Genomic DNA, 23141 nt, shown 5'->3' with positions numbered 1-23141 from the left:
CAGCTGATACTAGAAATTAATATTAAATAAATTCTAACAGCTGATCAAGCTTAAACGTGCTGCTGTTGTTTAGTGCGACAACCGCTGGTTTCCTCTTTCTGGCGCAAAGTGGGCGATAAACAAACAAGAGAGCCGATCAGCTGATCATTGATCAGTTTCATGATTGAAGTAGAAACAGGAGAGGGAGGGGGAGAGAATGAGAGAAGAAGAGGCAGCTGTGCAGCAAAGACACAGAATAACTCCAGCTTTGTGTCTTTTTCATTGTAGCTGAAGTCTGGGACAAACTGTGTTCCTTTTCACCTCAACACGAAACGCGTAATATTTTCTCTGAATACGAGACGATTCCGTCTTTTTACAGGACGGTTGGCAACTCTACTAACTAACCTTATGAATTAAATAAAGTTCACTATCAGTAACATCATAGCACCACCCAGCTGTATAGAAACTCCATCATGCTAGCTAGCACACAGTACGAGTTATTGTAACTGACTGTAAAAAGTCAGCACAACAAAAATAAACTCCACCTAAACTTGGTTTATATCTGAACCTGATAGACTGCAGGTCATAACTTCTTACCTGAAGTTCAGTTCACCTGACATCTTGGCCACCTCGGGTCTGTCCTCCTGCCTCCCCTTTCTCTCATCCACCTGCTGGCCTCCACCACTTGCTAATGTTACTGAATCTGAGGAAGTGAATCTGATATGGCAGCCTCGCTTCTGTCAGTCTGCCCCAGGGCAGCTGTGGCTACAACTGTAGCTGCTTCTACCAGTGTGTGAATGTGAGAGTGAATGAATAGTGGCATTTGTACAGTGCTTTGAGGGCCCCGAAAAGCGCTATATAAATGCAATCCATCATCATTATTATTATTATTGAGCACCGCCACAGCCACCACCAAACAACTGAGTTATTTTTACACACCGACCAGCATCTGGCCAATCCACCACCTTTCATTGTTTATGCCGTTACAAAGAAAAAAAAAAGTCACCGGGCCACCGAGCAAGTGCCCGGTATGCCCGAAGTCTTTTCAAGTAATATTATAAACTCACCCTGTGCCTTTTCTTTCAGATTCACCATCAGGACGTGTGCCTGCTCCTGCACCTCCATCACCATTCATCTCCTCCTCACCGCTCACATACTCATCACCATCGCCTCTCCCTCCCCCGTCAATCTCTGTACCTTCTCCACCACCAGTCCAACAGAATGAGGAAGAAGTCAGTCTAAGTGATCTTTCTTCTGATCAGCATATGCAGCAATCCTCCTACCAGCAGGCTTCAACTGCAGCCACCTCCCCACCCCCCTCCACCTCGCCACCAGTCATCCCATCGTCACCGCTGTTCAACCTTCCCTTCGGCCAATCGACCCCGCCCCCATCCACCACACCTCCCCCATCATCCTCTGATCAGGATCAGGAACCTGAAGCTGGGTTGCCTTACTTTTCCACTTTATCCTCCTCACCCTCTTCATTGTCCTCTCACCCACCATCACCTCCAACGCCAGAGGAGGCCCCACAATCCCAGCGTCTTACCTCCCTTCACCTGGCAAAGAAGCAGGCTGATGCTGCCATCGCTGGGGAGAGTGAAGAAGAAGACAGTGAGAGTGGAGGTGAGGGAATCTTCCGTGAGCGGGATGAGTTTGTGGTGCGAACTGAGGACATTGGTACTCTTAAGGTGAGTCATGCCACAGGCCTCAGGAAGTATGTGTTCTGAATAGATAACTTACCAGCCATAATATATGCTGACTGTCTGTCTGTATCACTAGATGGCCTTGCAGACAGGCCGAGAGCCTCCACCTATCTGGAGGGTGCAAAAAGCTTTGCTCCAGAAATTCAGCCCAGAGATCAAAGATGGTCAAAGGCAGTTCTGTGCAACAAGTAACGTGAGTTTTTCAAAAAGACGTAGTTTATGTTTAAGGACATAAACTGTTGGTGGACAGCTCTGGGTTCAAAACAGTTCAACACAGACCTGGTATTGTTCCCAGAGCCAGTCTCTTTGATGCTTGACGTTTTTCTCTTCTCAGCCTATTAAAACGTAACATTAAAGCAGTTTTCTGTAGAATGGATCATTATATTCTTTGCAACATTAGAATTTTTACAAATATATCTCTTTATGACATATTAATTGTTGTCTGTTCTCTCAGTATTTGGGTTACTTTGGTGATGCCAAAGTGCACTACCAGCGTTTATATGTGAAGTTCTTGGAGAATGTCAACAAAAAAGATTACGTCAGAGTGTGTTCACGAAAGCCATGGCACAGAGCTGGCCTGACTCTGAGGTAAGGCGAGAGAAAGACACTGAGTGGAAAGTGTAACCAGAACTGGCCTGCATCAAGGTTACCCTGGATTACCAGGCCCAAACTCCCCCCTCCCATAAAACTTGTTGATGAACTCTCAACACACATAGACTGTACCACACAAAAACAATTCAGTGACTAATTTCAACATTTTAATTAATCTATGTTTCATGTGCCTGTGCTTAAGACAAACACCAATTAAGTTAGTGTCTCTCCTCATGTCTACTGACTGACAGACGCCAGCCTCTACCTAAACAGCTGCTGACCATTCACAATCAGAGCCAACCTCGAATAGATAGTCGACACAAGGAGAGACGGAATGAAAGAGAGCTAATGGAGCAGAGAGAAAGAGAAAGAAGAGAGAGAGAAACAAGGAAAAAAGTAGAAACGGAACATAAGGAAAGAGAAAGGAAGGAGGAGAGAGATCGCAAAGAACAAGAAGAAGAGAGGCACAAGAAAGAAAAAGATGGTGGAGAACAAAATGAGAGGGGTCACAGAGATGTGAAAATGGAAAGTGAGAGTGAAAGAAGGGAGAAGGAGAAAAAAGAAAGGGAACTTAAAGAGAGGCAGCAAAGGAAAAAGGAAAAACAGGATAGGGAGCAGAGGGAAAGGATGAACCAAGAGAGAGGATGGAAAGAAAAGGAAAGATCACTGAGAGAACAAAAAGAGAGGGAGAGGATAGAAAAGGAGAAACAGGAGAGAGAGAGAGAACAAAAACTTAGGGAGAGGGAATGGGGAGAGAGGCACAGAGACCAGAAGGACAGACAGCAGAGGGACATGGAGACAGATGGTGAGCCGAAAGAAAAGGAGAAAGCTCAGGAAAAAGAAAGAAAGGAGAACATGGAGCAAGTCAACAGAGATTATACAATGGCATCAAAAGAAGAGAAGAACCGAGGAGACATAAAGATGGCATTTCAGGGAAGAGCCAAGACTTCAAAGGACAAGGCTGAGCCTCCACCCAAGAAAAGGAAGAAATGGTTGAAGGCGGTGCTGTCCTCTTCATCTGAGTCCGACTACTCCTTACTCAGTGATGATGAAGGTCAGCTGTTCTTTGAGTGCATATGATGCACACATTTATTTTTAACCCATTGCCTTCAACCAACGATTACTGTGTCCAGGCCTCTGTGCAGCTGGTTTTGTGTTTTAGGGCCTGCGCGGGGTGGAGTGAACAGTCGAGCCATGAGGGACATGTTCAGGAGCTATGTGGAGATGTTGGTCAGCACAGCACTTGACCCTGATATGATTCAAGCCCTAGAGGACACAGATGGTGAGCACTCAGTTCAAACTACACTGTAGTCTTAAGTCAGAGAAAAGCATTCTCCAAGAAAATGGAGAATGCATGCATGTCTGTCTGTATGATTCCAAGAATTTTTGTAATATGCAAAGAAAAACAGAATGCAGTATTTGGAAATTTCACATTTTTATTCAGCATTTCAACACAAATCAAATGTTTAAACTGAGCCATTTTAGTATTTGGTGAAATATATTAGCTCATTTTGCATTTGATGGCAAAAACAGTCGTTGAACTAAGTAGATGGAGTTGCTATATTATTGACAGAAGAACGTTGACCCATTCTCTTCGGTGTTGTCCACCCATCCACCCATCCATTCTCTTCCACTTATCCTTGTCAGGGTCGCGGGGGTGGGGTTGGGGTTGGAGCCTATCCCAGCTGTCTTAGGGCAAGAGGCGGGGTACACCTTGGACAGGTTGCCAGTCTGTTGCAGCGCTAACACATAGAGACAGACAACCATTCACACTCACATTTGCACCTATGGGCAATTTAGAGTTACCAATTAACCAATCCCCAATCAAATTAATTCAAATAAATCTTAAAGAGTACCTATGTGCAGAACAGTCCAAGGAAAACAATTAAAAGGGCAACTAAATCCAAGAGCCTGGAGAAACTACAGAAGGTGGAAAAAAAAGCATAAAACACAGGGCTGACAATATGTGACAAAGACTAAGAGAAAGACAGCAACTATAAATATACAGAAGGGTGACTGGAGCAGAGATGAATCACCTGGGGAGCAGAGCTGCAACAAGACAGTGCACTCAAGACTAACTGATAAAACAGGAAGTAAGAAAGAATGGATACACTAACATGTGAAAACTTAACAAGGCATGGGGAACACAGGGCAGCATCACCCTGTAAAATCTAATTAGTTCCCAGAAATCAAAAAAACTATGCAAACTCGTTGCCTTAAAAACACTAAGTAAAGCTTACTTATGACTGTTAGGACCACTCATTCATTGCAAGTATGCAGTACTAAGAATAACTTGATGTTTCTGACTGTGCAGTACTAATTGTTTACCCACTGACAAACATTTCAAGTTCAACTAAATTAAATAACAATTTGTGGTAACTTACTTAAAAAAAAATCACATTACAGGGCTCTAGACTAACTTTTTGCCACAGTTGCACTGGTGCGCCTAACTTTTTTTCTTAGGTGCACCAGCACAAAAGTTAGGCGCACCCAAATGTTTCAACAGCATCGCTTAAAACCAGTTTCACATGTGCACTTTTAAGGGGGCAAAATTGCTGTCCATACAGACAATATTCATTTGTAAATGATTAACTAACAATCTAACAAGACTAGAAAGGAGAAACTCAGTGCATCATGGGAATCCCCGGCAGCCTATGTCTATTGCAGCATAACTAAGGGAGGATTCAGGGTCACCTGGTCCAGCCCTAACTATATGCTTTAGCAAAAAGGAAAGTTTGAAGCCTAATCTTTAAAGTAGAGATAGTGTCTGTCTCCTGAATCCAAACTGGAAGCTGGTTCCACAGAAGAGGGGCCTGAAAACTGAAGGCTCTGCCTCCCATTCTACTTTTAAATACTCTAGGAACAACAAGTAGGCCTGCAGAGCGAGAGCGAAGTGCTCTAATAGGGTGATATGGTACTACAAGGTCATTAAGATAAGATGGGGCCTGATTATTTAAGACCTTGTATGTGAGGAGCAAGATTTTGAATTCTGGATTTAACAGGAAGCCAAAACAGGAGAAATCTGCTCTCTCTTTCTAGTCCCTGTCAGGACTCTTGCTGCAGCATTTTGGATCAGCTGAAGGCTTTTCAGGGAGTTTTTAGGACTTCCTGATAATAATGAATTACAGTCGTCCAGCCTGGAAGTAATAAATGCATGAACTAGTTTTTCAGCGTCACTCTGAGACAGGATATTTCTAACTTTAGAGATGTTGCACAAATGGAAGAAAGCAGTCTTACATATTTGTTTAATATGTGCGTTGAAGGACATGTCCTGGTCAAAAATGACTCCAAGGTTCCTCACAGCGTTACTGGAGGCCAAGGTAATGCCATCCAGAGTAAGAATCTGCTTAGATACCATCAGGGGCGGATCTAGAGAAATTTTCTTAGGGTGGCATGAGGGTGGCAAAGAAATCAAATGGGGTGGCAAAATCGAAGCCTTTTTTTTTCCAAACACATATGCAGGTGGTTACATATGGTTAGAATAATTCAAATGCAGTAAGTATACACGTTTTTCATATAAATATAGTCTAGAACTTAATTATTGTCTGTAGCCCACATAATTACACACTTTAGTTACATAAAACATGTGAGTTTTGATGTTATGTACTGTATAGCCTGTATAATAAATAAATATTTAGCACAACAATTATAAAATCCAGAAAGCTACACAACATGGGGCGGTTCATTTACAAACACAAGTCTAACTTATGTTTCACACTGTTAGAAAACAATCACATTGTTACAGCTTAAATTACACAAAATGTCAGAAATCTGCACTGTCATGAACAAAAATTTAAACCTAATTTTTCATGATTTGTTGGATTAACCCTCTGAGGTCTGAAATACAACCGGCCACTTTTGACTCCTTTTGAGTTTACGTTTGTATTTCACCCTCAGATTGTTTCATTTTATTTTTTCCCCCGTTGCCTTGTTTGGTATCTTTTCAGCTCAACTGAATTTAGTTGTTTTTTCGCTGACATACTGCATTAGTGTTACTGATCTGAAACCACACAAAGAACTTAAAATCCTACTAGTATTTTTTTACTGTAAAAAAAAAAAAAAACAGTAAATTTTTATAACTTGAAATGCAAATATAAATTGTACATTTTGTAAACATAAACAACTATTTATCTAAAAATGCAGCCAATACACCTGCCGTTTCTTTCATTTTCTACAACCATTTAAACATATTACGAAAATTAAAATAAGAGAACAATCAGGTGTTGCAATAAGATGCCCTACAAATGATGTGTGCCATTAAAAAAACAAGTTTGTCCACCAACAGACAGAAGAGCACAGGGACAAACCTGCAGGCCTGACAACAGCAAGTGTATCACTGGTTTTCTACTTAGTGACAGTGCTTACAAATGTGCCTCTGTGACATTCATTAGTGCCCTCACTGACACACAAAACAAAACGAATACACAACAGAACAACAACACAAAACACTAAGTAAACACTCCACACTAAACGTCACAAATCTCCCACATCTAAACTCTCTCTCTCTCACTCGCTCGCTCTCTCTCACTGCCGTTACCGTCCTTTTCCCTCTTCCTAAACAACCAAATCCTACGTGTTGACTGTTTTTTTTTTAATTGGTCGACATGGTGCATTTTTCCACCGATAGGAAAGAGGTGGCTTTTTTTCTTTCTTTACTGTTTTCGCGCTGTCCTTAGAAAACGCTTAAAACACACCCACACAAAAACGTGACGACAGTATTTAGAAAAAAGTGTGGCTTATATATATGATCATAACTCTGGATTTACTGGCCTGTAATTAAAATTTAAAAACTTTGAAGTCTGAATTTTCAATGTGGCTGAAACAGAGACTCAGCGTGGCTGCAGCTTGTTGCTGTATCAGCTTACATCAGTCATGTGATTTGGAGGTGCAGCGTGTCTGTGGACCACAGAGGGTTAATAACACTCACCTTCCTTCCATTTCCAGAGTGTAACATCCACCCACCTGTGTAAAAAGCGAAATTCCCATGGTGTTGTTCAGAATGTGCTCTGGCACAATCATAAGCATCGCTTGCTACTGAAAATAAGAAAAAAGCCGGTCCTGCTATGGGCTGAACCATTTGTTAATGGTGGAGGGGGAGACACTATCCAATATATTCAGTTTTAGTATTTATATTCACTGTTGACAGTAACTACGCTCAAACTCTTAATGCTATCTTATTTTAATAAACAACACTGTCATATGCAAAACTGGGGTGGCAAGGGATCATTTTAGGGTGGTACTTGCTACCCCATGCCACCCTTCTAGATCCGCCCCTGGATACCATATTTCTAAGATTTTCAGGGCCGAGTACAATAACCTCAGTTTGATCTGAGTTAAGAAGCAGAAAGTTAGCGGCCATCCAGGTCTTTATGTCTTTAAGACATTCCTGCACTTTAACTCATTGGTGTGTGTTATCTGGCTTCATGGACAGATAGAGCTGGGTGTCATCTGCATAGCAGTGAAAATGTATGCTATGTCTTCTAATGATGCTGCCTAAGGGAAGCATGTATAATGTAAACAGAATTGGTCCTAGCACTGAACCCTGTGGAACTCCATAATTAACCTCAGTGTGTGAAGAGGACTCTCCATTTCCATGCACAAACTGGAGTCTATTAGATAGATATGATACAAACCACTGCAGCACAGTACCTGTAATACCTACAGCATGTTCTAATCGCTCTAATAGGATATTATGGTCGACAGTATCGAACGCTGCACTGAGGTCTAGCAGGACAAGCACAGAGATGAGTCCACTGTCAGAGGCCATAAGAAGATCATTTGTAACCTTCACTAAAGCTGTTTCTGTGCTGTGATGAGCTCTGAAACCTGACTGAAACTCTTCAAATAAACCTCTGCAGATGATCTGTTAGCTGTTTGACAACTACTCTTTCAAGGATGTTTGATATAAAGGAAGGTTGGAGATTGGCCTATAATTAGCTAAGACTGCTGGGTCTAGAGATGCTTTTTGAGTAAAGGTTTAACTACAGCTAGCTTGAAGGCCTGTGGTACATAGCCGATCATTAGAGATAGGTTGATCATATTTAAGATCGAAGAATTAATTAATGGCAGGACTTCTTTGAGCAGTTTTGTAGGAATGGGGTCTAAAAGACATGTTGATGGTTTGGAGGAAGTAATTATTGAAGTTAACTCAGTTCAGTTCAGTTCAGTTCATTTTTATTTCAAACATTTCAAACATGTGCCTTCACAATCATTACAAAATATCATTCCATTATTTGTTTGAAAAGGAGTAGGCTGAAGTATTTACTTATTTGTCCCTACCCCCTCAAGTTTTACCTCTCATTCATTTAATTTTTTTTTGTCTTAAATTAAACAAACAACATATGAAACATATGAAGTAAAACAAAACATAACATACATAAATCAAAAACAAGAAATTAGCAAGCCCCACCACAGTATAGTTTCTTTCATATGAAAAATACAGAATGTGTATATTTGCAGATACACAAGTTATGGAAAAACAACAAACCAAAACAAAACAAAAAAACAAAAAAGAACCGCAACACCATTACCAGCAACATTACCGTCCTGGGTTAACCCCGTTTTCTTCATTCTTATACTTATTTAAAATTAGGTTTTTATATTTTACTTTAAACTGTTTTATGTTTTGACTGTCTTTTATTTCTTCTGTTAGACTGTTCCATAATTTAACTCCTGCAATTGAGATAGACATAGTTCTTAAAGTTGTTCTAGCACTTTGTATTTTTAAATTCCATTTCCCTCTAAGTTATACCCACCTTCTCTTTCTATGAACAATTTACAGATTTCTTTGGGAAGCAATTTATTTCTTACTTTATACATTATTTGTGCTGTTTTAAGCTTCACCAAGTCTTGGAATTTAATAGCTTGCATTTTGACAAAGAGTGCATTTGTATGGTCCCTGTACCCTACATTATTTATTAATCTAATGGCCCTTTTCTGTATTATAGTTATTGTTTGTGTGTTACTTTTGTATGTGTTTCCCCAGACCTCTACACAGTAGCTCATATATGGCAGTAGTAAAGCACAGTATAAAATGTGCAGTGCTTTCTGATCCAACATATGCTTTGCTTTCCCCAGGACGGCAATGCCCCGTGCCAATTTCCCCCGAACATAAGTAATGTGTGGCTTCCAACAGAGCTTGTGGTCAATAATCACCCCAAGAAATTTTATTTCATTTACTCTTTCTAAATATACATTGTCAACACATATTTCTACTTGGATGTTTTTCTTTTGGTTTCCAAACAACATAAATTTGGTTTTATCTAGATTCAATGATAATTTATTTATATCAAACCACTTCTTTAATATCGTTAATTCCTGTGTGATCATCCCCAAAACCTGTGGCAACTCCACACCTGAACATCTGCAAATATTACAAACTTTAAAATCTCCGATACTCTGCAGATATCATTTAAGTACATAATAAACATTTTTGGACCCAGTACTGAACCTTGAGGTACTCCACAAGCTATATCCATCAAATTAGATTTATATTCATTTATTTTCGTTGTTCTCATGACAATGACAATAAAGTTTCTGATTCTGATTCTGATTCTGATTGTACATATTGTTGCCTATTCCCTACATAGCTTTTTAACCATTCCAAAACTCAGAAAGATCAATTGGAGAAAAAGAGTCTAACTTAACATCAATGGTACTAAGAGTAGCTGTAGATAATATTACATCTGTGGGATGATTACTGGTAATTTTTTTCTCTAATGATTAAAATGTTATTTGTGAAGAAGTTCATGAAGTCATTACTAGTTAACGTTAAAGGGATGGTTGGCTCAACAGAGCTCTGACTGTTTGTCAGCCTGGCTACAGAGCTGAAGAGAAACCTGGGGTTGTTCTTATTTTCTTCAATCAGTGATGAATAGTAAGATGTTCTGGCTTTGTGGAGGGCTTTCTTATAACGCAACAAACTATTTCTCCAGGCTAAATTGATGATCCTCTCCAGCTTACGAGTCATCTGCTTTCACAGGAGCTACAGTGTCCAGAGTCGTACGTAGTGAGGAGGTGAAATTATTAACAAGATAATTGACCTCTGTTGGAGTAGCGTTCAGATAGCTGCTCTGCTCTGTGTTGGTACAGGGCATTGAAGATGATAACAGTGGGTGGATTATATTCTTAAACTTAGTTACAGCGCTTTCAGAAAGACATCTACTGTGATAAAGTCTACTCTCCACTGCTGTGTAATCAATTATTGTAAATGTAAATGTTATCAGGAAATGATCAGACAGGAGAGGGTTTTCAGGAAACACTGTTAAATGTTCAGTTTCTATGCCATATGTTAAAACAAGATCTAGAGTGTGATTAAAGTGGTGGGTGGGTTCTTTTACATTTTGAGAGAAGCCAATTGAGTCTAATAACAGATTAAATGCCATGTTGAGGCTGTCATTTTTAGCATCTACATGGATGTTAAAATCACCCACAATAATTATTTTATCTGAGCTCAGAACTAAATCAGATAAAAAGTCTGAGAAATCAGACAGAAACTCTGTGTAAGGCCCAGGTGGACGATAGATGATAACAAGTAAGACTGGTTTCTGATTTTCACAGCTGGGGTGGACGAGGCTAAGCATCAGGCTTTCAAATGAATTAAAAGTCTGTCTGGGTCTTTGGTTAATTAATAGGCTGGTGTGAAAAATTGCTGCCACACCTCCCCCCCGGCCTGTGCTTCGAGGTTTCTGGTAGTTAGAATGACTCGGGGGGTGTTGATTCATTTAAACTAACATAATCATCCTGCTGCAACCAGGTTTCTGTAAGGCAGAGTAAATCGATTTGTTGATCAATTATTAAGTCATGTTGTGGAGGTAAGCATATACGACACAGAGCTCTTAATTCTCACTCCTTCTTTATTCCTCTCCAACATCAACTGAACACATCGCGCCACAAAACACAGCAACACACACTTCCTCAACACTGGGTGTGAGTGGAGCCCTCTAGTGGTCCACCACACATGCCCTAACAACCAGCAGAACTCGTCCCTTTAAGCAAACGGCCTGAACGGCTGAACCGGGGGGGTGGGGAACTGGCTGAGGGAAACCCAGCCCGGGAGCAAGGCTGGCACTGGCGGTCAGAAAAAGCTGCAGACAACTCGGGCTCCATTGGTTGTGGGGCGCTCCTAGGGGAAAAGGCAGAATCCATCAGCCCGGTGGCAGGTGGGCGGCCGTGGAGAGGGGCCTGGGCCGGGACCACCTGATCATCTTGCAGAACATGTGCTGGCTTAAGTCTGTCAACAGAGACAACCTCCTGCCAAAGTCCAAAATGTCTCAGTTAAGAATTCCCCGAGGTCTTCGTTAACCGCGCTACGCAATCCCAGCAAAACCCAAGGAAGACGGTCGACCCAGTCGTCACCTGTTAAGGAAGCCGGAGTGTGGCCTTGAGTGACCGGTGAAACCGCTCGCACATCCCATTAGCTTGCGGGTGGAATGCTGTGTTTCGGTGGACCTTGACCCCCAGGCCGTCAGCCATGGCAGATCAGGAAGTGATACTCTACCGCAGAGCGAGACAATGCTAAACTTAATCATCATCTTGACCTCCTCTGACGACCTGTTTGCTGCTGCCTGCCACAGAAAGGCAGTGTTAGAGGGGACTCTTGAGCAGTGCATTTATCGCAGCATATATTGTGTTTTCTGGATACACTGCTGCTTTTTCAGCGCTCAGAGATTGATGGCTCTGTATCAGAGCTGGCTATGAATTTCTGACGGATCAGGCCTTAACTTAACAAAAAAGTTATCAATCGTTCTTTTCATCTTTTCTCATTACCCACAGCTACATCCATTCTGTCAGGCCTAGGCTACTCACTAGGGCTTGGTATCATCACTGATTTCTATAATCCATCTGATTCCGATTCACAAGGTCCCGGTTTGATTCAATTTTGCTTCTGATCATTTATCAGTACTTATACATGTGAGACTTTATCAGAGGTGTGAGCATCACAGCAGAGGCCTTTGTGTCAAAGTAACTGAGGATCTTGTTTTGCTGCTGGTTCAGTGAATTTTGGTTGGAGAGAGATAAAACCTGCAGCTCAGAATCCAGCACAAAAAAAGGCGTAAACACAAACCACGGACCCACCGACGCATCAGAATCAGTGAGCTGTCGGCTTTCAGCCCCGATGGCGTGTCCGTGTACGGGCCGTCGGGTGAGAAAGCCGACAGCTCACTGACTCTGATGCGTCAGGTCCGCTCTGTGTTTACGTCTTTGTGTGGAATCCGTTTACCTGCTCTCATTTACTGTTTGGTGGTTGTTGAAATAGTTTTTGAGCTTTACTGCTTTATTTAAGCTACCCACCTCTCTCTATCCACCTGCACTTTCAACAGGACCACAGCCAATCAGAGAGGTCCCGCTCCTGACTATCTCTGATTGGTTTAGATCACGATAGAGGCATAATGTGTGTCTGTTGTTGACCACATGGAGACTTTTCTTTTTTTACTCAAACAGTTGGTCGCACCGGTGTGACCTAGGGTTTTTTTTAGTCGCACCATTGAAAAATTTGGTCGCATTTGCGAACAAATTGGTCGCACTCTAGAGCCCTGCATTATGTTTTATCATATTTGACATCTCTAGTACAACACTTATATTAATATAACGCTGAATGCAAGTATGATTCAAAAGAATAATTAACATTTAACATCACTTCTTGTGATGGTGTTAAAATCAGCCCAACTTTTATTTTCAAATGTAAAAAGGTATATGAGCCAGCATGCTGGACACTGTTCTGCTGAACAACAAACAGTTATATTACCATCATTGTTATAATCTTACAATGAAACAAAGTCTCAGATTTAATTATTCTGAAACTAAGTTTAGGCCTACCACAACTTTGTTTTGAAAGTTATCTTACTGATATAATCAATATAAAATGTATTTATTGTCTGTAGTTTAAACAACACATTTGTTTTTCATTCCAACACAGGAGCTGGTATATTCTAATATTTTAAGGATGGCTTGTTTCCAGTCCAGGCATCACTGCCTGAATGACTATCATGGATCGAGGTGATCCAAATGTAGGTGCAGAAGAAAGTCTTTAACTTCCCTTCAGTACAGTGGCAGTGGATGTGGGTTGGAGATGCAATGAGCTTGAACCTGCAGGCGACCATCTTCACTGACAATCTTTGACGGAGGACTCATCTCTCCTGGTGTCCTGCAAGCAAACAAACATATTTTTTAGAACACCAACATATTTGCTTTCTTAAAACATTTTTTCTTCATTTACTATAGAATAGACCCCAATTTAGACAACCTCAGGCTCCGTCCCCACCGGAGAGCTGGCATTCAGTGTCCCACCTGTCAGTCTGGATAGCCGTGACCACCACCCCACACACATTAATGTTATGAAAGCATATTTTTAAAAAGGGCTCTGCAAACATGGCCAATAACTTTCATTCTGATGATCTGGAAAATAATTCGGGCACAAAACAGATTGCACTGTTCAAAAACTTGCAGACTTCACTATATACAGTGCAGACAGTGTGGTCCCTCTAAACTAAGTCTATGGGATATGATCTTTGAATAAATGCAGACCAAACTCTCAGTGTTTGTATTTACTTACACAGCATGTCTTGTAGAATTTACTGGGGTCGTCAGCAACAGCATAGTGCAGTCATATCTCAAGTCTAATAAGAGAAGACAGGAAAAGATCATGTTCTGTCTGGGGCATTCAGGGGGATTTTCAAGATGAATGAAAATGTCCGGCTTTTCCTACAGAGGACCCATATGTGTGACTCCATCCCTGAGCTGCTGCTTTGTGAGTTGTTGTTCTGTGCTCACAGACGGGAGAGACAGCATGCAGCAGTGCCTAGTGGTGTTTAAAAGATGCCAAAGCACAACTGCAGCTTTGCAGACAAACTGCAAAAAACTTTCCCTCGTACCGTCCCGGTACTGGTAATCTTTCTTATACAGATGAGGCCTTATTTCTGTACCATTATTTAATTCCAGAGGTTTTTATGTTATTTTTTTGCCCCTGTTGACTTGTAAAAGCCTATATCACATTTTTTAATTTCACCATTAAAAAAATATGGTCACCCTATCTTATCAAGTAGCTGCTCACGTTTCTGTTTCAAACAGTCAACAGAAAATTTCACAGAGAGCTTTTCATATAACATTTTTAAAGCTGTGGGGTTAATTTTTAAGTAACATGAGCCCAGAGGCAGCAGCAATGCTAGGCTAACACCAGTTAGCTAGCAAGTTCATAAACCTGGTGCTAAACTGAGAGAAGCCACAAAAACAGTTTGAATAAGAGTAAACATTTACTCACCAAGTCAGAGTATCACGTAAAGAATCACAGCAATGACAACAATGATCTCTTGAGCTGAAGCTTCTCCAGGTTTGCTCAACATATTCCAGAAAAAAAGCAGGCATCATGAACATGTGGACTGAGCTGTGTGAGGGACGACATGGCATTTTCAAACCATATCGTTTTATTCTTCCTCACTGAGAAGCAACATTTCCTGCTTACTTAGTTTTCCTAATTTAAGACAACTCAAATAAACTTAGTTTATCAGCTTTTTGAATAAAAAGTACTGGTAACTTACTTAACCTCCTAAGACCCGAACTCTTCCACAGCATGCTTTCTTTGCTATTTGGGCTGATTGGCACCTGATGAATGTAAAAACAAAGAATTACCAGATTTTTTTTTTACCTAATTTTTGTTCCTGAGAAAAATGAGATTGACATATGAGGATATTTGTTTAAAATTTCGATAGAACAGTGGCAGTATAATGTCCTCGTAAGTGGATCAGGCCCTTGTAGAGCAAAATGTAGTATTTTGGTCTAGACAACCGAAAATGTGATGTCCACATATGTGGACGCAGGTCCTAGGAGTTTAAACTGAGTTCTAATAACAAATTGATAAAAATTGAGCTCAGTCTACTTGATATTTTTAATTAAACACAATATTATATTTTACAGTGCATAACTGAAATGAGGGATAGAGTAAAACAAACAATAACCCGTCATTGTCCTGGGTATTTTGAGTTTTTTGTGGGGTTTGGCTCCTTTTTTCAGAACTCTTGTGTTAAGCCTTTTTATTTGGTAATGTTAGTAGGTTGTTATTTTCCATTGTGATGTATTATTCTCTTTTTGTATTCTAAATTGTCTTGTTTTGTGATTCCTTTCTGTCTCCCCATTATGTCCCATTTATGTCCCATTTATGTCCCCGTGTCTGTGTGGTCTCCTTTGTCCTTTCTCCATTTTCATCTGGTTTCCATGTTTAATTATGTCAAGTCAGTATATCTTAGTCCTAGTCCTAGTGTTAGTTACTTCCTGTTTTATTTTGATAGGCCTTCATCTCGTATGCATTATGTTCAGTTTTGTTTCCCTTAAATAGATGGAATGACTCTATTTAACCACGTCCTCAGACTGTCCGAGGTCTTGGTGGTTATGATAGGGATGAACTGCTGACCCATGCAAATGATTTCAAGAATTTTAAGACCTTTTAATAATTAAAGATAAAATGGTGCAAATAAGTTGCTAAGACAAAGACAGCATGCTCCATCTTTATTGTTATTTTTAGTGTACCCAGTATGGAAAACTACTAATTAAATTACTTGGCATCATTTCAAGAGTCTTTTGAAAATTGCAGTGACATGAATTAAAATGTAAGGTTTAAAAGTAAATGAGTGTTCTACTACTTTAACACATCAGATGAATTATACCTCCCGCCCATGAGGAAAATTGATAGTATGCTCAGTGAACAGAAGAAGAAGTTGTTGAGGAGAGTCAACATGAGTGCTCAGCACCAGGTAAAGCTTCATATTCTTCTGTTTTGGTTTTGTTTGGCACTTCTTAAATCACTTTGTTTCAGAGATTTGTTGAAGATGATTCCCCATAGTCTAAGTGTTAAACCAGATACATTTTTGTTAACTGAAAACATTTCTTTGCAGAAATCTGATTCTTTGTGGCCTTAAGCTAAACGTGACCTTTGTCTCATGACGCCAATTTACTTTCATCATCCAGGAGGCTTTACATATATTCCCCAAAATGACAGCAGATCCTGTGGAATCTGGAGTTGTCAAAGTTCACCTTGGTGGGGAGGGCTACAACCGCAAGACTCTCAACCAAATCAAGAGGAGCATTCCTAAGCAGCAGGTGAGAAAAAGCTATGACGCTGCACATTTATGTAGTCAATACCCTGTGCCTGGTGTTACAAGCTGAAAGGCAATTTGTTGTTATCCAACAGCTGTCTAATCGCTCTGAAGGTTTTTCAAAGTTTTTCTTTTGACCTTGGCTGCTTTTTCACTAATTTTTAGTCCATTTTTAGAGGAAATATTTTTTTGGTTGTGGAACACTGACCTATGGATCATTCAAGTATAAAAAGGGATTTAAGCCAGTGGTTTGGGGGATCTTGTCAAAATTGACGAAATAATGAAACGATAAACCTACAGTCAGATTTTCATCCACCATACATTACCATCTGGAATGCAACTTATTGGCAACAGCTTTATTTTTCAGCATGACAGTGACTTCAACATTACTGAGGCAGTGTGTAATGGTCTTGAAAGAGACCTGAACAAAACGCAACCAACATCCAAAGAAGAACTTTGAAGGTCCTTCAAGAAGCCTGGAGAATCATTCCTGAAGACGACTTAAAAGAAATACAGGGTAGCTTGCCTGAGAGAGTTGTGTTGTGAGGCTGTGTTGAAGAATAAAGGTGGTCATAACCAAATATTTACAGACTGTCAAGCTCTTTAGAATTGTACAAACTCTGGTTTTACCTTATATAATGCATTTCCCATTTTCCTAACGATAAAGAAATAATGGACTCAAAACTTTTGCACACTACATGAGTACATCATCACACCAGTTAGTCTGAATCTTTTTAATAATTATTATGTGCAGGGCATATGTCAGAGGCAAGATTTAGAAAAATCCACACAGTTCAGTACAGTCAGTACAATTACAATCAGTAAAAGAAAAGCATATAACCTTTTGTAGACACTAAGGATATTTCTATTGACTTTTTCACAAACATTTTTTGTTAGTTTAAATCTATTTTAAAAATTATAGGTTTTATTTTTATTTTAACTAAATAAATAGTTTAACACGTTTAGGTTTAGTTTTTGTTAACTATAAAACCCTTCACCATCACCAGAGGGACCTTTTTTTAATTTTAATGAAAGAAACTGTTACATTTTTTGTAAAAAGGAAACATGAATCTTGTGTCCTGTCTTCCTCCCCTCACCCTCAGCTGGTAGCGGTAGCTCTCCCTCCCTGAGCCTGGTTTTGCCGGAGGTTTCTTTCTGCTAAAAGGGATTTTTCTTCCCACTGTCACCAAAGTGCTTGTCTACAGGAGTTCATACAATTGTTGGGGTTTTGTCTGTGGTATTATGGGCTGTTTACCTTACATTATAAAGCACCTTGAGTTTCACCTTCAGTTTTATTTCTTTGGTGCAATATAAATAAAACTGAATTGAATTGAATTAAACACAACATCACCTCAAGGGTTAAGAAACATCACAGTTTTGTTAAATACTTAGGTTACCTACTATGTGTACAACTTTCTTTAATTCAGTTCAGTTCAATTCAATTTTATTTATACAGCTCCAAATCAAAACAATAGTCGCCTCAAGGCGCTTTATATTGTACAGTAGACCCCAGAGGTGTGGACTCGAGTCACATGACTTGGACTCGAGTCAGACTCGAGTCATTAATTTTATGACTTTAGACTTGACTTGAAAAAATGTTCTAAGACTTGTGACTTGACTTGGACTTTTACACCAATGACTTGGGACTTGAATTGGACTTGAACCGGTTTACTTGAAAAGACTTGATATTTCACCCCAAATATAAAATTTAACATGCATATTATATAGAGATTGAAAATGTGACGTCATTCACGGGTAGAACCGCAAAGGATTCTGGGAACTCGTGGCAAGTGGTACTAGCGCACGCAGGCTTTCAATTAAAATCAGTTATACAGCGATAAAAAGAAACACAAAAATGTCAAGAAGCCGTTGTATTATTAACTGCAATAGCCGGTCGCATGACAGCCACAGGAAGCCGACGGGTAAAGAGATCGGTTGTTATCGGATTACGTCGTTGAAGAGAAATTGTTCGAGCCATGTTTCCAAAGTAACAAAGACGCGACGGATGGTCTGGATTGCAGCCATTCAAAGATCAAATATAACGTCCCAGAACACTCCAGCTCACAGGTTAGTCTGCTCCAAGCATTTACACAAAGGTCAGTGTCTTTTAGTACTTAATACGTCATTTTCATAACATAATTGGTGATATAGGTTACAAGCAAGTCTGGCGCTGAACAGATATTGTCGCGCTATGCTCCTTTGTTTATTGTGCATAAATAGTGAATTGTCCTGACACAATATTGCGTTTCGCTTCTGTTATTATGGTACATTGACAAAAACATATACTTTTATTCACAGGATAAAACAGGTTTTTTGTATCACTAATTGCCCAGTACGATTACAGCATACAGTATTATTGTCACTGCTACATTTCTGTGATGGGTACCAGAAATTATTTCCACTACTAATTAATTACCGTTGAGCTCAAAGGTCCTATTAATAAATGGTTAACGAATGTGTATTTATGAAGACGATTTGTGAGACTGGTAAACTTATGATAAGTACGATGGTCTTTCGTTCTACACGGTGCATTTCAAGGTCCTGCACCCATCCGTCGGTAAACTGTACCTGGGCTTGTTGCAGTGACCAGAAGTTACTAAACTTCATGAGTGTGTGCACTCACTCCAAGAACCATATGATTATAAATATGCATATAAATATGCTAAGATGAGATAGCTGACTTCATCTAACTAGCAAATGTTTTCCAGGCTACGTTGGTGATTCAGTTTTTTTTAATATGTATGATATTTTTGTCATGCGATTTTAAAGCCGGTCCTACAACCGCATCCAAGAATAACATGCAGCTTATCTCAGAACTGTCGGTGAAAATTATTCTTGGAGCTAGGTTTAATTGAGCTGCATTCTAAAGAGGTGCAATTTCACAATTTGTGTATATTTTCTAAGTTCACTATTTTGTCATGTGTTGAGAAAAACACAGATTAAAAAATTACATGGTCTAATATTTACATTTAGCATAACTGCAACATTATTTTTTCGTTGTTTTTTTTTTAAAGACTCGAAAGGACTTGAAATTCAAAGTTTCAGACTTGTGACTTGACTCGGACTTTTACACCAGTGACTTGAGACTCGACTCTGACTTGCCTGACATTACTTGAGACTTGACTTGAGACTTGAGGATAAAGACTTGAGACTTACTTGAGACTTGCAAAACAATGACTTGGTCCCACCTCTGGTAGACCCTACAAGCATACATACAGAGAAAAACCCAACAATCATATGACCCCCTATGAGCAAGCACTTTGGCGACAGTGGGAAGGAAAAACTCCCTTTTAACAGGAAGAAACCTCCAGCAGAACCAGGCTCAGGGAGGGGCGGGGCCATCTGCTGTGATTGGTTGGGGTGAGAGAAGGAAGACAGGATAAAGACATGCTGTGGAAGAGAGACAGAGGTTAATAACAGATATGATTCAATGCAGAGAGGTCTGTTAACACATAGTGAGTGAGAAAGGTGACTGGAAGGGAAAAACCCAATGCATCATGGGAATCCCCCGGCAGCCTACGTCTATTGCAGCATAACTAAGGGAGGATTCAGGGTCACCTGGTCCAGCCCTAACTATATGCTTTAGCAAAAAGGAAAGTTTGAAGCCTAATCTTGAAAGTAGAGATAGTGTCTGTCTCCTGAATCCAAACTGGAAGCTGGTTCCACAGAAGAGGGGCCTGAAAACTGAAGGCTCTGCCTCCCATTCTACTTTTAAATACTCTAGGAACAACAAGTAAGCCTGCAGAGCGAGAGCGAAGTGCTCTAATAGGGTGATATGGTACTACAAGGTCATTAAGATAAGATGGGGCCTGATTATTTAAGACCTTGTATGTGAGGAGCAGGATTTTGAATCCTGGATTTAACAGGAAGCCAAAACAGGAGAAATCTGCTCTCTCTTTCTAGTCCCTGTCAGGACTCTTGCTGCAGCATTTTGGATTAACTGAAGGCTTTTCAGGGAGTTTTTAGGGAGTCAGGTACTTCTGATTAGAGACCTTAGTTTTCACAGGAGCTACAGTATCCAGAGTCGTACGTAGTGAGGAGGTGAAATTATTAACAAGATAATCGACCTCTGTTGGGGTAGCGTTCAGGTAGCTGCTCTGCTCTGTGTTGGTACAGGGCATTGAAGATGATAACAGTGGGTGGATTATATTCTTAAACTTAGTTACAGCGCTTTCAGAAAGACATCTACTGTGATAAAGTCTACTCTCCACCGCTGTGTAATCAATTATTGTAAATGTAAATGTTATCAGGAAATGATCAGACAGGAGAGGGTTTTCAGGAAACACTGTTAAATGTTCAGTTTCTATGCCATATGTTAAAACAAGATCTAGAGTGTGATTAAAGTGGTGGGTGGGTTCTTTTACATTTTGAGAGAAGCCAATTGAGTCTAATAATAATATCTAATAATAATCTTGTGTTGCTTTGATCATTAGTTGTACTTTTTCAAATAATACTGTAATTACTAAGATGAAAGACTTTAGTAGAAAGAAACTCAATTCTTTTTCTATCACCATTTTCAGGATATGAAACTTTCGATTGACATTTGCCGGATATACAGTCTGTATCATTCTCTTCACCACTACAAATATCACACCTTCCTGCATTGCAAGAAGGAGGTAAGGATTTTGCTGCACTTTTGCTATAATACCCAGTGTGTATTATATTAGGGATACAATAAATGATATAACATAAACCACCTATATGGCTGGTTTAACAAAGTTACTGAAGTTCCTGTTGGTCCCACGTGCACATGGGGATCGGGGCTTTCAGGCACCAAGCCTGTGGACCTCTCTGTCTTTACACTGTCCAGACTCCGTTGACTCTTAAAAAGCAGCTGAAGACATTTCTATACAAACAAACGTTTATTTAATTTGATCATTGTGTTATATTATTATTTGTATTTCTGATTTGACTGTTGAGCACTTTGTGATCTTTATCTGTGAAAAGTGCTATATAAATAAATTTGACTTACTTACTAACCGCATAAATTTAAAAGCTCCCCAGTCCTTTGTAGCTTCTTTGGAACTACAGAGTGACAACACTGATGTATAAGTGTGAACACACACACTGTATAGACATTATCATTAGCCATGATACTGTAACATAACTGTTGTTTTCTGACTAGACAGACAATATAGAGCAGGCAGCGGAGGACCCTGGCCAGGAGGAGGTGGTGCAGCAGTGTATGGCGAACCAAGGCTGGCTTGAGAGCCTCTTCAGTTCTTTCATGGAACTGCTTACTCTTAGTGCAAAGACCTAAAGGACGATCACAACCTCTGCCTCCAAAAACAAACATCCACCTGCAGCATTAAGTAGGTGGAGGTGTTCAGAATGTGTGAAACAAAGCAATCAGAAACTGGACGCCAGAAATGCAACGAGAGTGGCCCCTATTTTTTTTTAAAGGGAAGGTTACCATTGTAAGTATTTGCTTTATTGCTGTGTCCAACTATTGTACCAATTTATGAAGGCTAGTGAACTATTGGAAAGCAATGGATTTCCCCAAAAGTCAATGAAAGATTATTTGATTAGAACTACAAAGCTGACTTTTGTCAGGACTTACACAGCATGGATATATATGTGCAAGCTGTCTTTTATGTAAGTATGTAAGTAAAATATGTATTTAATGTGGTTTGTATAATTTACACAAATCCATTTTTTAAATGTACTTTTCTCAGATGGAATTGTTTGCAGTTCACATTTTTGAAAAATGTTTTATAGGTGTAAAACCAAATGGCCCGTATGCAAAGCTAAGCTAAAACGAATGGTTTAGTGAGATGAAAGTGAGGTTTAAAAAGACAGTGTGAATGTCTTTTCTTTCTATCTGCATCAGAAAAAAGCAGGACGATAATATATTTAAAACCAAATCATGATGTTTCTGTTTGTTCTTCAGGAGATAATGAATGATTGGGATTAATTCCCTTAATGAAGAAGAATACAAAAAGAATGAAGTACTGCTTTCTTAAAGGAAGTATGAGTTAAAATGATGATAAACCCTTAATATCAGTATTTAATGTCATATTTTTTTTCTGTTTGCTGCTGAGTTTTCCTATAAGTTGAACTCTCTGAGGATATTCTTGCAGAGTCTGATTTGTAAATATTGTACAGCTACTTCATCCTCTAGTTTCCAGTGGCTCTTCAGTACATGCAATTGCTGTATTGGACATACTGCATTAAAACTCTGAAAATAACAAATGCCCCAATGAATCAATAGCCTTGAGCTGAAGTCTTTTCAAGAATGTTTGCATCATAGCTAAGTGGATTTTAGCTAATGCAAAGGCACTGCCCAAACGTTTGAATTGATGTATTTAAGTTTACTGTAGATAGCATCACTTTAAAACAACTGTTCAGTTGTGCTGTACAAGGCAGCAGTGTTCCTTCTTTTTCTGTAATTTAGCCTTACTCTTTGTTGAGAGCTCTAACAATAGTTCATCCATCAGACATTCGAAAGCATGGGGTGGAGTACAGTTTATTTATCTTCCTCTCAGGAACTTTGTATCTCAAGCAGGAATCGTGTGATGCAAATCCAATTCAGCATAGAGTCCTAGTAAGGATTATTTTGTAATCTGTTTCTCTAAACATGATACACAAGGACATTAAACCTAAGCAGTCCACAATATGCAAATGAATACTGACAAAGCTCCAGGTCAGTGAGAGAAAAGGATATGGCAAACCTTTTTGGGAACACCGACCGAATCAAGCACTCATGGGAAGACCGAACTGTGGGGTGTAAGTGTGCAGTAGAGAGAGAATGACACAGTTCATCAGTGTGCTGTGTGGTTGT

The 23141-nt window shown here is 39.7% G+C and overlaps 1 protein-coding gene across 2 annotated transcripts in view; it reads left to right on the top strand.

Moving 5' to 3' along the window:
- Positions 1-22888, top strand: part of prr12b (proline rich 12b) — a 62177-nt gene extending 39289 nt beyond the window's left edge. For both annotated transcript variants that reach the window (XM_076882805.1, XM_076882804.1), the window contains 9 exons: positions 1066-1667; positions 1759-1875; positions 2137-2270; positions 2525-3327; positions 3436-3555; positions 15921-16018; positions 16233-16364; positions 20881-20976; positions 21486-22888. In XM_076882805.1, the coding sequence (XP_076738920.1) occupies positions 1066-1667; positions 1759-1875; positions 2137-2270; positions 2525-3327; positions 3436-3555; positions 15921-16018; positions 16233-16364; positions 20881-20976; positions 21486-21620 (2237 nt within the window). In that variant the 3' untranslated portion in view covers positions 21621-22888. The remainder of the gene's footprint in view (positions 1-1065; positions 1668-1758; positions 1876-2136; positions 2271-2524; positions 3328-3435; positions 3556-15920; positions 16019-16232; positions 16365-20880; positions 20977-21485) is intronic.
- The last annotated feature ends 253 nt before the right edge of the window (positions 22889-23141 follow it).

This window comes from Maylandia zebra, linkage group LG4, assembly GCF_041146795.1.
Source record: "Maylandia zebra isolate NMK-2024a linkage group LG4, Mzebra_GT3a, whole genome shotgun sequence".
Classification (NCBI taxonomy): domain Eukaryota; kingdom Metazoa; phylum Chordata; class Actinopteri; order Cichliformes; family Cichlidae; genus Maylandia; species Maylandia zebra.
This window is presented reverse-complemented; position numbering and strand designations above follow the sequence as displayed.